Raw genomic sequence first — 15,631 nt, forward strand, 5'->3', positions numbered from 1 at the left:
TATATATATATATAAAGGAACCAATGTTTTAAAAAGTTATCTTTTCTTCCAGCTGATGTCAGGAAAAGACCAGCAAGTAAAATCTTCCTTAACATGTTCCAGCAGACTAGTAAATAAATCTTTGTACTTGTGAATTATTTATTCTCCTTGTATTATCACATAAGTTTCAGACTATTCATGTTTTGGTTGGACAGCTTTGTCATTAATGAAAGGGACATCCTTTACTTAAGTTAAAATGAGCAGCTTTGTCCATTTCAAATGTGGGTGTATCATGGTTTATCATCACATGTGGCCATGGTAAGAAACCCAGTTGAGGTCACTTGTGATTGGTCAAACATATCGGACACAGCAGGTTGTATTTAGTGGCTATGCCTCTCAGGCATTACACTGTCAGTCTCCCTTTTATATTAACTAGAGTATAGCGGATTAATGGAATAACTAAATGGAAAAATGTCATATTCTGAAGATCCGTGACCGATTCATTATTTTCATTGTTTCTTTAGTAGATGCATTTATTAAAGCAACAAAAGAAAAGAAAAAACAATGCCTATAAAAAGTAATATAAAACGTAATCACCTTTCCACATACATGCCTGGAATGATAGTGACTCACCACAAGCTGAACCATTCACACACAGTGAGGGGCAGTTATAGACAGTAGTACAGTGAATTAAACCTCAGACTGGTGATTTCCATTAACTAATTAAGTGACTTCTACAACCAACTTGCTGCACCAATCAGGTGTATCATAGTTAATGGGGATGATACTTAGGCAGTTATTTTTGTGTTTAATAATTGCAAAAAAAATGATATCAAATGGTAGAGATTTGTTTTAATTTTGACATTTAAGAGACTTTTTCCGAAGAATAGTGTCTAAAAACACCTTGAGACAGTTCTTTGGATGTAGGCATTGTACATCAACTATATTGGAGCAATTAGTAGTAAAGTACCAGGTTTGCCAATGACACAAAACAAACATTTTAAAGTGCAGCACAAAAAGCTTAGAATTACAGTTAATCCCAGGTCTAAATAAAACCTCACAAAATATCAACCAGAATGCTCCCAAGATGCTTTGTGAATAAATGTTTTCAAGACATTCGTTGCAGAGCTCTACTTTTTATGTGTCCTTCAAGAGATAGCATGAAAACTTTTGCTGTGCAATAATTCCCTTTCCTAAACTATCAAAGTGTGGCAAAGTGTGAAATGTAAATCCTGCCTGAGCTGCAATGAAACTCCACTGTATAAATGAGACAATATGGAGAGTTGCTGCATGTGTTTTCATGATTATTAATTCACATTGAACTTTTTTTGTTCTGTAATATTAGTGCCACAAACTGAAGAATGGATGAATGTGTATTAAATAACTTATTGTAAAAACAGAAGGTCAATTGTCTCCTTGCTAGATGCATGTATTTATAAGGGAATGAACATATAGTGCCCAGAAATTTTCTCAAAGAAATACATATTTTTATATTTTTACTATATTTTTATATATTTACTTAGATCTCAATAATTACCAGATGATGGCTATAATGTAAATTTTATTTTCATTCTGTGAAACACATTTGCTCATGGAATGGTACTTAGGCAAAACAAGAAGTAACAATTGTACTGCAGTTCCAAAACTTTCCGAAAAGTCCAGAAACGCAGGTCTTTGTATTGTGCATTACTGCATGTGACATTTTGTGCTCACGAAATGTTATTTTTGAGTAATTTTAATTTTTTTAGATATAAAAAATATGGTTGTTAAAACTGAATATAAGTTAAAACATTTTTAGGTCCATGTAGTTTCACTTGTGCACTAGTTTTCCTTTAATTCAGTGCATTTGGCATCACCCCGCTAAAGAACTACAGGTAGAACTGAAAACAATTACAGTAATGTATCAAACTGCAACTCCATTTAGGACCAGCCATTTGACCATGTGTTGGTCACAAAGTGTAAAGGTCACTGCAATTCAAACTCTGTGGGTCTGGTGTGGGTCACTGGTATGCGTACTTTAACTGCCAGTATGGAGCAAAACAAACTGATTTTTAAGTCTCCGTGGCCACACGCCATGGTCCATGTAACCATGCAAGGGAAGATGGAGTGGGTCAAATGCATAAGAATTAGCCACATGGACGAGCACCAATCAAAGCAAACCTTAAAAGTTCCCCCAAGACTCATAAAACATATGAGACAGTATCAAATAATAACAAAAACAAAAGATGTATTATTTACAAGGTTTCTATATTCTTGATGGAAGAAAACAGCATGAACCATCTGCACAGATTGGAAACAGAAAAGTTGCACCAGCTGCATGAAGCGCGACTTCAAAAAAATGCAGCATGTCATGGTCAATCAGTGCCACAAAGACTTGAACTTTGCAAGAACAATTTTTTTCTTTGACTTGTTTCTAGTTTGTAGTCATTTGTTGGTTGCAGCATCAGTATAAGGAAGGGAGAAAGCCAAGAGACCGCTTTCACTGCCTCTTCATTATCGCTTCTCTCACTGCTTTTGTGCAGAATGTATTATTCTATGGCTGGCAGTGCTGCCACAAATACGTGATAATGGAGACACAAATACACGATAAACAATAGGTGCACAGCTTTTGCAGCAGGTTTTTGTCAATTTCTAGAACATTATTTTTTTTTCCTATGGCCTTCAGCTACAAGTATGATTGTCCTCAACCTGGTCAGCTATAAATTGGCACGAATGTAATTTTTCCCTTACAAATTTATAATCTGACCAAGTTTACTGGGCAAGGCATTGGTACATATCATGGACCTCTCAATGCACAAAGAATATACAAAGTAATACAGGTATTTAAATGCATATTGTAACTTCAGATTTAAAAAAATGATGGCAAATTTTAACACTAGCAAGTTTCCTTATAAATCAAAAATGAAATAATACCATAAAAATTGCAAGGTAATGTAAGTATTAGTTATTACTCTCTACAAGCAAATTATATATATATATTTTTGTAAAATGACTATAATACAGGATAAAAAAGGAATGAAAGCCTACTTACCAGGTACTCAAAGACTAGTGTTAGTGACTTTTCCGTGTGAACAATATCATGTAAGGTAACTATGTTTGCATGCTTTAAATCTTTCAATAATGATACTGTAAGAAAGAATGAGAAATAAAATCATAGCTCTTGACCTCTCAAATATATGACAAACATTAATTGTAGACAAAAAATACATAACTTATTCATGCATAAATCCCAAAGAAACAGAGTGGTAATTATGTATGCATAATTAGTCATGTGTCACATCAAAACAAGCCTTACAAAAGCCCTCCCCCGTCCTGAGTCAGAACGAGACCCAGTGAAATAAAAGTTTAATTACTGTTTACAAGGTGTTACTATTCTCTTGATGAAAGAAAAAAGTGCAAAGTATCTGCACAGATACACTAGAAATGTCCAAGCTGTGCCCAGAGCTGCAGCTTCAAACAGAGCAATGAGCCAGTCTCATGCTGCTGCTTTGTGGCTCGGCCAATCTGTGTCATAAGATTAGAAATTTGTGAGTGCAATAATATACTTTTTTACCTGTTGCTACTTTGTGGCCATTTGCTGTATTTTGCTCGTGGTTCTGTCTGAATCTTTTTTGTTCAAGGCACAGTGGTTAGCACTGCAACCTCACAGCTCAGATCATATCTTTGATTCAATTATCATTCATGGCAGATGCTTCTCTTGCCCTCTGGGACACTTAAAAGACCACTGCACCATTGTAATCTACTCAAAAGTAGCTCAGTTCCTCTTTCCTCATTGCCTTCAATACATTTTGTGGTGTTCAGCAAAGTTCCCAAACTTTTTGGCAAACTGAAGGCAAAACAAACTGCAGGGTACGCTCATCACTATTGAGTAGTAATTTGCAATCTTACACTTGCCCACAGAAACAGTTTTCTCTAATGGGTTTGTATAAAGCGAAGAGCAGTATTTTTGATAGAAACTCATTATTTTAAATGTAATAACACAACTGTCCACAGGGATGCAGGTTAGGTGAATTGGTGATGCTAAATTGGCCCTAGTGTGTATTTGGTGTGTGGGTGCATGTTCACCCTGCGATGGCCTTGCGCCATATGCTAGCTGGGGATAGACTCCAGCAAATCCTGTGACCCTGCTTAGGATAAAGTGTGTTAGAAAATGACATGACATGTTAGGATAGGGAAATTAGTGAACACAAAAGCAGACTGCTTTCATGTCACATTTGCAATGTTTAATGTTCTTCTTGCAGCCACTATAGAATTGACAATCATAAATAAACAATCACACTTGGCCGCCTATCTAAATCTTTTGCTGGTGATTTAAGTGTTGTGCCAACATATATAAAATATGGCTTTAGGTCAAATCTAAGGAGAAGGACAATAAATGCAGAAATTCAGAAAGATATAGTGAAGTGTAACTTGACAGCCCATCAACAGGAACATTAATATGCACCCTCTACTACTCAGTGTACACAAAGCACACAGGCATTTTTCTGTGATAAAAATATGTTTTAATAAAGAAGCCATATATAGTAATAAGCACAGTCTTCTCAACTAAATTTATATATTTTTTTTTAGCTTCAACTCTTTTTATGTGACCTTACCTTCTCGGATGGCAGTGCAAGGTGCTCCTTCTTCATGCTCCAGTCGAATCTCCTTCAGAGCTACTAAGTTATCAGTCAGTTTACTTCTTCCTTTAAAAACGGTTGCATAGGTTCCCTAAGTTCCAATATTAAAAGTGACAAATTTAAAGAAAGTTATGAAGTTTCATTATTTTTTTATAATTACAACTGAACCAACACCTTTCTTCATATTATTAAATTGAGAATTTACAGGAGATAATCAATTCTTGTTATAAGTTTCTAATGTAAGTTATAAAAATCTGTACCAACGGGTGCCTTGCCCATTTGTCCACTTCATAAAAACTAAATAACTCAAACTTTCTTTCGATCTAAATATGTAGTTATACTACTTCCTTGTATGTTACATGCATGTCCTAGTTCACCACTAAACTCATGGAACAAGCTGTAATGCTTGGCAAAATGTATCATCCTAATGTCAGGAATGCTTGAAGAAGTTCCCTGAACTATTTTAGGGTTTTGTTTTCCCCACAGATAGCCTCTCCATGAGCCTGTAAATTCTGGCTTTGCATAACCCCGCAAAGGGTATAGACGATTTGGAGAATGATTGGATAAATCTATGTATATATTAAAAAATATTTTAAGTAAAGTAACACAAATTCATCTCCAACGTATAATGCCAACACAAAATACTACTACTTTACAGCAGAAAAAGTAACTATTTCTCCTGGAACTTATGTAACAGATTAGTAACAAAAATCCACATATACTGAAAGGTAGCATGTAGGAGAGATCAATACCAAGATTTTAGACAAAGGCCACTACTTTAGAATTACCCAGTACTATGTACATGGATAAGAGAATAATTTAGACAATCTGTATTATGTAGATTGCATCAACTGGCAGTTTGGAGCAAAGAGAATCTGTTTGATTACTCTTATGTTTACAACATGTTTAATGAATACATGTGGGTGAGTGGCTTTCTATATGGATTTACTAATTATTATCTCAACAAAATTTTTTATTAAATATTTTTAAATGTGAAATTGTGCTATTTTAGGGTCCTTCCCCTATGCTTTTAAATGGTAATGCCTTTAGTGCTTCTTTTTCATTCTATCTTTTGTGTCATCCACATGAGCTATATGTTATTTTTTTATTGCTATTATGCAGGAGACTAAAAAAGCAACTTACATACAGTTAGGATTTTTTATTACACTTCTGCAGGCACTGTTTGATACAGCAGCTGCAGTGTGAGAAACTAATCAGCTTATAAGCAATTTCTAGATCATTTATTGAACTGAGGTATTACCATAGATGTAGCAGTGCACTTGTAACAAAACTTTACCGATGCTCCCTAAACAACAGTCATATTTCACATACTATATTCAGAACAATATGTTTCAGTGTTACTAACAATATTTGTGTTAGCTGTTTACTTCCCAGAAAAATGTAAATTCATTTTAACTTCTTCACAACCAGAAAGTCTGGACTAAATTATGTCAATCTCAGAAGCAGCTGAAAAAAAATATGACCAAGATCTTACTTATTGGTCAATCAGATATCTAATAAACAATTTGCTAAACAAACAAAATAACAAAGAAGAAGAATAAAATGTTAAAAAAAAGAAGTGTATTTTTGCACTAGTCACAGATGCAAAGGCTGTGTGACTCACCTCTCCAAGCTTGTCCAACTTCACATATGTCTCCAGTTTTCCAAAACCAATCTCTGACTATAAGATAAAAAGGAAGCATTTCAATGAATTCATCTTGCTTTGGGATGTAAATTTGGTCTACTAGAAACACATGCAACAGATTGCTTAAAATACAAATATGAAGCATCACTTCAATCTTACTTCAACAATCAATTTGGCAAATCAAGTCTTAAATTTAAAAAACGTAAAGCAAATGCCTTATATATTAAAAATAAACACCCTTAGAAATAATGAGGGTTACGAATCTCAACATAAAAATTAGGGACACTCTTATCAGTTTTTTTAGGTCAATTTCGACCAAACTTTTTTTCTTTTCTTTAAACCTTGCCTTATTCCCTTTAAAGTATTACCTTTGGTATTTTTATAATTAAACTATAGACCACTGTTCATTTTTTATCAACAAAATGCAATTCTATATGATAATTTGTTCAGTGATGACAAAAATAGTACAATAAATACCATTTCCTTAAAATACATATTTTTATAAAACGTACAAAAATATCCATAACACATATGACATAAAAGAAAATAAAATTCTTCTCATAATAACACGCTGTGATTGTGTTTTTTCTATAATGTACTGAAATAAAGTTTAATTAAAAAGTAGTTTAAACCATTTCTCTTAACAAAAAACAACAAAAATATGTAAGTGTAATTATAAATATAGATTACGATTTTAATAATGCAATGCTTGTTTCTTATCAATACTTACACTGTATGATATGCACAAATAAGCATAGTACAACTATAAAAAAGCTGCAAATGTATCATATGTTCGCAAGATGTTTATCAAGAAGACACAAATCTAACAAGCTTAACAGGTTTACAAGTAAAAGACACAATTTGCTGTTAAGCTAACAACCCTGTTGTTTACCAAGCAGCAATTTCAAATCAAAAGTTCTCTTTTATTGTGAAATAGTGTCTGTAAAGACTGTTTAATTTTCATTTGCCAAAACTGAAGTATACAGGGCTACCAAGGTGATATCCCTAACTCTTTTTTGATGTTTCTGTCTCCCTTATTTACAGCGGCATAGACAGTCGGATTTTGCTGCGAAATAATCGAACAGCAGGACCTCAACATGATCATTACCTGTCCCTGCGGGTCCAGGTTGGGGAACAACGGACACAGCTCGCAGAGAGTGAGGCATGGAAGTAAGCACAAGTGGCTCTCCGCCAGGACCTCACACATGGACTCCTTTCCAGGTATTGTTGCCAATACAAGATAAAAAATACATTGAAACATTTTTTCTTATTTTTGAGCGCATAGCCTCCCAACATCGCTAGGGGTGAGCAGAATGGGGGAACATACTGGCACCATTCTGGAAGGCTCTCTTGATGGCTAAGACAGGATGTACTTGAAAAAGGTTGCCAAGCAAATTGCCTGTGACTTCCTAGTCAACACCCTCCCCAAGTTCCTCGCCTGGCCGGTCCAGTGGCAACAATTTAAAAATATGGAAGACCTCACCGAGACCCTCGAGCGGCATAGTTCGCACACCAAACCACCTGGATAGGATGTGTCGCTATTCAAGAGCCTCCCCACTGCAACACGGAGCCTGCGGTGAAGCCCAACAAAAACAACAGCATTTATTTATATAGCACATTTACAAGAATAAGAAAGAAAAGTTTATGAAAAACAAAAATAAGATTAGGTAATACTAAGTAACAAAGAATAAAGTGAGGCCCAGTGTCCGGGAGGACAGAAAAAAAATCCAAATGGACTGAAGAAAAAACAAAACAAAATCTGCAGGGGTTCCAAGGCCACTGGGCATTCTAGTTAACATAAATGATCTAAATCAGTCCTCATGATTTTCAGGTTTTATGTGAAAGAAATTGATGATGATGGTCATGTGGACATCTGGGTATTGCCTTCAATCTATCAACGTAGGGACTGCAAGGTGCCTTGATCAGGTGGTGGTGGCACAGATTGCCACCACAGAAAAAAACGGAAGAAGAACAGCAGAGAAATCCCCCTGCTGTTTCAAGTGTGGGGAGGTCGGGCATATGATCCCCAACTGCCCTCATCTTGACAAGCCGATGAACTAAAGGCTGGGCAAAAGGAGGAAAGTACTGTGCAGTTGCTAACCCCTTATCGTTTCATTGTACAGGAGTGGTGTTAATAAATGGCAATAAAGCCACCAGACTGATCGATTCCAACAGCAACATTTCCATTGTTGCTCACCGTTATGTGCTCCCGCAACAGTGGATTGCTGGGAAGATCAGTCTAACCTGTATACATGGGGAAACTCTGTGGTATAGGTCATCCTTATGTGTCTTTAACTGCAGAAGAACCATACAGTTAATCAGAATTTCATTCCTCCAAAATTGACCCTATCTTGTGATATTGGGGCAAGGCTGGTCAAACATCAAAAGCGGCATAGCATGTTTCACTCCTGGGTGTTCTTTGGGCCTTGTTATAGTTGAGGGAAGCCTTTCCCAAGCTGTCACCATGCCATGCTCACAGACGGCTTATTTGGGGAGTCACCTGGCTACTCGGTGTGATATGGCAGACACTGCACCAACCCAGAATGATGTCCCTTCAGACAACACTGGACTGTCGCGATCAGATGCCACACCCACTGAGGTCAACCCGGACCCTCATCTAGTTTACATTTTCAATTCAGGCAAACTCCAGCTTCTTGTAAAAGGGAATAATGGAACAGTGATGTCGTAAAAAAAATGCAGGAGGTTCTGGTAAACAGCCCACAGAGTAAACCTGTCACGCCTCAGGGGCTGCATTTTGTTATTAATAATGATTTGACTTATCACGTATCAGAATACGAGGGTGATGTGCTGTCATTGTTGCTAGTGCTCTGGACCTTCCGGCAGCAGGATTGTGAACTAACACATGCCCATCTCCTAGGCACCTATCTGGGAGCCGAAAAAACACTGGAGTGCATCAAGCTCTACTACCCAGGGATAAATGAGGATGTCTAACGCTTTTTCGCTTCCTGTCCGGAGTGCCAACTGCAACAGATTTCTACAAAGGACCGTGCTCCTCTAGTCACCATTCCCCTAGTTGACATTCCCTTCTAGCGCATAGGGGTTGATATTGTAGGACCCCCTGAACCATCAGTTAGAGGACATAAATATATCCTAATAAATATATTAAAATTTATCGCACAGTAATGTGATAGATTTGTGAAAATCTGACCTGTTGTAAAAGAACACAGGCCTGTTGCTACAACCATGGCACATCTCTACAGGAGTTCCGCATGAGAGACCATGTGATGTTCTCATCCCCACCTCCCACTCGAAATTATAGCTTCATTGGCAGGGCCCTTACAAAGTTAAGGGGAGGAAGGGATTTGTTGACTGTTTGGTAAAACACTATTTGTCGGCCGAGTGACTGGGTTTATCGCATCAATCTGCTGAAACTGTGGAAGAATCAGGACCCAAATCCCCACTCCGGACAGCCCTGTTCCCATTTTGCTCACAAATTAGTCCTTAACTTTGGCACAAATTTGACAGCCAAACAATAACAGGAATTACAAGCAGTAATCCTGTCTGTCCTGGAGGTGTGAGTGAAAAACCTTGTAGGGCCTCTCTGATTGTACCTCTCTGATTGTGAGGGAACCAGGGTGTGATCATCAGATAACACCCATATCGACTCCCGGAGATAAAATGAGCAGAGGTGGAGCTTGACATCAAGTGTATGATAGACCTTGGTATGATTGAGGAAAGTTATCTGACCACTCATGACATGACAAACAGGTACTGGCAGGTTCCTTTAACAGACTCTGTGAAGGTAAAAAACGTATTTAGCACCCCTAGCGGACACTGGCAGTATTGTGTCCTTCCAATTGGGTTGTATGGGGCACCAGCGTCTTTCCATCATCTGGTGTATAGAGTTCCTCAGCACCCCAATGCATACAGTGCTGCCTGTCATCTATCTCAGAACACTGGAAGGAACACCTATAGCAGGTCAGTGCCTTACTCCAGACATTAGGTAAAGCCGGCCTCCAGATAAACCCTAAGAAATGTTATTTTGGGCTAACAGAGGCCAAATATTTAGACTACGTGGTGGACAGGGGTATGTCCGCAGTGTTCAAAAATCAATGCCATTCTTAAATGTCCGAAAACCAAGATTCAAGTCCAGGCCTTCCTGGGGTTAGCGGGGTTACTACTGCCAGTTTGTTTCCTGTTTCCAAGAAGGCAGTGTCCTTGACAGACCTGTCCAGGAAGGGGGCTCCCACATCATGTTTCTGAACTGGAAACTGCTGGACCGGGAACGCAGGTATGTGGCCGTGGAGTAGGAGGCTCTGGTGATCAAATGTCATGTTAAGCAACTGAGGTATTACCTCCTAGGCCATGAGATCACCCTCGGCACAGACCATGACCCTCTCCAATGGATGGCAGTGCAAAAGAAATTGAACCTGCGAGTCACAAAGTGGTTCTAGGATCTCCAACTTTACAGGTTTACTGTCCTTCATCGTCAGTACCGTCCATGCTAATGCTGATGCCTTTTCACGTGTTCATGACCTCTTGGTTTTGGCCACCCAATCCAATGAGTATGGGCTCAGGGCGCAGAACATGTCATGCATGCGCATGGACATGGGAGACGGCTTATGTGCTTAAGTAAGTGTGATTACCCGAGCCAGGGGTTGGCTTTGTTCTCTAATCCTTTCCCTCTTTTTCCCTTTGCAGACCAGCTGACTGACAATTCTTCTGTCGATGATGTAATTTCCGGTTTCCTGGACCCATCCCATTCTGGTCTATCCTCCATGTCTGTAAAGACTGTTTAATTTTAATTTGTCAAAGTTCAAGTATACTGGGCTACTAAGGGGGTATCCCCAACACTTTTTTGGTGTTTTTGTCTCCCTTATTTACAAGTTATTGAAAACTTAAATCCCATTTTATAGGTACCTTTGTGTTAGAGGTACGTTTAAATTTGTAGGACTAAAGTTACATTTTGGCAGCATCAAATACTGGCCACAATGTATTTGCTTTTCATTTCAGTGGTGAACTGATTTTCACAGCAGGTTCATATAACTGTAAAAAAGCTCAAAACATACATATTACAGTATGTATCGATGTCTCTATTGTCTATTTTCATTGTGCCATGAAAATGACCTTACCAGCGATGCTCTTCGTGATCTTCTGCTCAATGGCTGATCGAATGGAGGGCTGTTCATCTGTAGTTTTTCCAGATAGCCATCAGGTATTCGGATATCTGCTGGCAATGACAAGCGCTTGTTTAGGTCCTATAAAGAAAAAGAGAGAGAGGGAGGAAATGCTATGAAATATTACTTCATTTCAGCTACTACTTGAAGCCCCCTGACTGCAGCATCAGGTAGTTTGGAAGATGTAGACTAAGTAGACTGAATAAAGGATAACCTATGTTGATATTAGCTTACCTCTGCAGGCAACTGAACTTTCTGTGGATTGGAGGACACCAAAATTAATGTGTTGTTATTTAACTTTTCACCTGTATTTTTATACACATCATTTTATAGTCAAGCAACATTAATGTTTTGCTATGTAGTGGCACTGCACAGAAAGTACTTGCCAAAGCAGTCAAAGGAAATATATATGGAGAATGCACCATTTGAATAGCCATGATATCATATATTAGAACAGAATCATTAGGAAAGAACCAGGCACTTTAGGGTGCTTGCTAAAACCAAAAAAGGTTCATTATACAGATGTTCTTAAATAATGTCAACCCTTCCCACTCCCAAACAAAATGCAACTAACTGAGGAACTGAGTGTTCCTTTACAGAAGAACTGTGGAGTGATATTCGATGGCTAATCAAACAACATTTCATTCTACAAGCGAAGGATGTTGAATTGGACCATTCAAAATGTATGATTTAAGTAAGATTTCAAATATGAATAAACAGAACATTTTTAGAATGGAATAACGAATAAGAGTACACACACTTGTCAAATACAAAAAATTATATGAAATACTGTGCGTCATCAACTTGTTTTCTTTGTTTGGGTTTCATCAAATCTAAATTGTCAGGGTGTTCAAAGTGTGTGAATGATCCCTGTAATATACTGTCAACTTGTCCAAGGTTGACTTCTGCATTTTGCCCAATGATGTAAGCACAGACACTGGTTTCCTGGGGCCATGAAGGGGCAATGGGTAAAATGGGTTAATTAAACAGAAGGGCGGATTTTCCTTTAACTGGGAATACAAAATATGAAGAAGATGGAAACAACATTGTGGTTTTCAAGGCTGAAATCATGTGCAATTCCCAAAATAACTTAGCAGAGTTGGTTTATTTAACTGGCACTAAAAATTATATGGTACAGTCAGCAACCTACATTTTAAAAAATAAAATCCCAGCTATTTCAGTTTAAACTCAAAATACCAGCTTGAACACAGAGTCTTAGTGAATTCCCGGTACAGTTGCATTTTTCTGATCCAATGTAGTCAATCTGGATATCACTTTTATGAGATCTAACTGCATTTATATGAGAGTCTAATTGAGGTATTAGTATGTTATGCAGTTTTATGCTGCAAAAATATAATCTAGCTTTTAAGTATCATAACAAAAAAGGGTAGCAAGAACAAAATATCTTACCAAAAGGATGCAAGATCAAAATTATTCAAAGATGGATTTAAAAAAAAAAAAAAAAACAATTTTACCGTAAGCGATGAACTACAGCAGAAATGGGTTAAAGCAGGATGAATGACAGAGCCTGGGAGAGCTACAGAAAGAATTTAGGAAATTCACATTAGTAATCAAAATGTAGGAGGAACGTCAGCTGGGTATTTGTGCATGTTTGTGATAAAAGCAGCATGTGGTTCCAAGACAGCTGGTAAATCTTTAAGCATTATGTTCCAGATCTAGTTATAGTTCAGGGCTGAGATGTTTCTAATTCCAGTGCTACAGTTGCTCTTTGGTGATTAGGAAGCAATCACATACAAATTTAATCATAGGAGTGTGGAGAAAAACCTTTCTTTTGCAAGATATGTTTAGCGGTATTAACCTCTGTTCATCATTATAAATCTGGTATAGGAAATTGCATATATACTACAAGTGTTAGATCTACAGTATAAAATGCTAAATATATATATCAGTAATGTGAGATGAAGCATAATACTGAGACTTGGCTTTCTTCTGAAGAAGAAAAATATAGCCAACATCAACAAGATGAACACAAAACACTGTCCAGTAATAATTATCATTTGAACGAAAAACATTTGTTAAAACGCGTACAACTTAAATGAGTTAAATGTCATAAGTAGCCTTAATCTAGCAGTAACTAGTTCAGAGATGTCCTACATGTTATAAAACATTTAGAGTTGTAATATTGTTTTCGGAAGATTGATACTTTCCCAGACTGCTTTAAAAAAAAAAAAAAAAGTTAAGATGCTAAGCTGGATATAGAAAATTCAACAACAACTACTTAAACATAAATGTGTTCTCACAATGCTGTGGAGGACCAACAATTTACACTTACACAAGGCAAGGCTAAATTAAATCTTCTAAAAAAATTTAAATACTGTTTAAGGAATTAAATGTATTGATTTTTCACTAAAAGAGCCAAACCTCACTCATTTCATCCATTTAAAGGTTTTGGGGTGAGAACTGAAATATGATGTGAAAGAATGGAGAATCTTAAACCCACAACATTGAGAATGGGTCTGTAATAGGAAGTGTTTAGTAAAAGCATTTTCAGCATGTAACTTGGGATGTGTCCTTCAAAGAATCACCAAGTTTAAATAGCCCATAAAAGTTTTCTCCTGCGGTGGGCTGTCGCCCTGCCTGGGGTTTGTTTCCTGCCTTGTGCCCTGTGTTGGCTGGGATTGGCTCCAGCAGACCCCCGTGACCCTGTAGTTAGGATATAGCGGGTTGGATAATGGATGAATGGAAGTTTTCTCAGTGTGACTAGTGCTCCTCATACTAATAGGACTAACAGTGCTGTTTGAAAATAGAAGTTCTTTTGAAACTTGAAAATAAATACTAAAATATAAACCAAATTTAATGCATAATATGATTACAATAACAAACGTTTTTCAAGACAATTTAGTAATTCCAAAAATAATCAAGAAGACAGGATGAAATGAAAATGACATATAAAGCAATTTAACTTGACATCTCCACTAGAGGGCAGAATATGTAGAACAAAAGGCATGATGCCTTACTGCAGAAATGCCATTAGATCACCTATGCTGTCATTGGATGATGCACTGCAGTCTACCTTTACTCAATGGTGCAGTTAGACATTTCTCCAAGAGGTATCAGCATTTAGGATAGATAAAAGGAAATAGAATGCATTAAACTCTTCAATTTTTAGCAGCATTTGTTTTAGTTCTAATTCATACATTCATACATACATTCATACTTCTGTGTTTGTAAATTACCATTAATTGCTTGAGCATTTTCGCAGTAAAATCTTTTTCTATATTAATAAAATACAGAACAAACATAGTAAAAAGAAGTGAATGACAGTAGTAATAATAAGACAATATGTAGTGGGCTGGCTTTTAGGCCACAAGATTTTTAGCTTAAACCTAGTCTCTAAATCACAGCATTAGCCTGGAGAAATCACTTCAAATCCAATTGTGGTCTATTTTTAAAATGAATATACCAAGTTAAATAACTGCTATGTATTCCAGCAGTCTTTGAAGCTGTCTTGGTTAAAGGAGTCTACAAAATTAAGGTAATAAATAGTAAAATAAAAACTTGTTTTTGAACTTTATAATTTTATTAAATATAGTACTGCTAATTAGCATATATTGCGGTATTTTCCTGCACTGTGCTTAAAAGTGAATTTCAGCTGTAAAAACACCAGTTAATATAGGAAGTATGCTCAATCCAGTCAGAAAAGTTTTCTAGTCTATTCATATATAAAAATAATATTACTCAGTCAACAATTTTATTTAACTTGCATTTACTTATAAAATAACAGAAGTAAACAATTCTTGTTCTCGAAATCTTCAGTGTCAATGTCCAAATATGCAATAACTTCGAAGGAGTAGCCACCACTAGGTGATGCTGGAATGACACTTCTTATGCTTTTTTTCCTGAGCCATCACTGTAAAGGGTTACTGGCAACCCCTAAGCACAAAACCATCTCACAATGTTTTTGCACAGCTACAGTTTTATGTTAGCTATCCTCCAAAATGTTGTGTTATGATGAGTTACGGAATTATCAGTATTCACCACAGCCTGCTAAGGTCATACTGAACTACACAAGAACTGCATGTTAAACATGATATTGTTGCAAAACAAAAAAAAGCTTTGTGAGAATGGACACAATGCAAAACAATATCAGAAAAACCAGAGGTGGCATTTGGTCAGATAAAACAAATGACTGCAAGGCAGCAAGGAGTGGGCAACTAGTTTTAAAAAATTAAAACCTCAAAACAGTTGTGTCTTCTTGCATTCCCTTGCTTTTTCGTCATTAAAAGCAG

The 15,631-nt window shown here is 36.8% G+C and overlaps 1 protein-coding gene across 1 annotated transcript in view; it reads right to left on the bottom strand.

Moving 5' to 3' along the window:
• cdk17 (cyclin-dependent kinase 17) overlaps positions 1 to 15,631 on the bottom strand; it is a 206,036-nt gene that overhangs the window by 39,150 nt on the left and 151,255 nt on the right. The window contains exons 6-9 of the mRNA XM_028813614.2: positions 11,337 to 11,462; positions 6,223 to 6,279; positions 4,575 to 4,689; positions 3,011 to 3,105 (exon numbers count right to left, since the gene is read on the bottom strand). Of these exons, the coding sequence (XP_028669447.1) occupies positions 3,011 to 3,105; positions 4,575 to 4,689; positions 6,223 to 6,279; positions 11,337 to 11,462 (393 nt within the window). The remainder of the gene's footprint in view (positions 1 to 3,010; positions 3,106 to 4,574; positions 4,690 to 6,222; positions 6,280 to 11,336; positions 11,463 to 15,631) is intronic.

The sequence above is a fragment of the Erpetoichthys calabaricus genome, chromosome 1 (genome assembly GCF_900747795.2).
Source record: "Erpetoichthys calabaricus chromosome 1, fErpCal1.3, whole genome shotgun sequence".
Taxonomy (NCBI): Eukaryota; Metazoa; Chordata; class Cladistia; order Polypteriformes; family Polypteridae; genus Erpetoichthys; species Erpetoichthys calabaricus.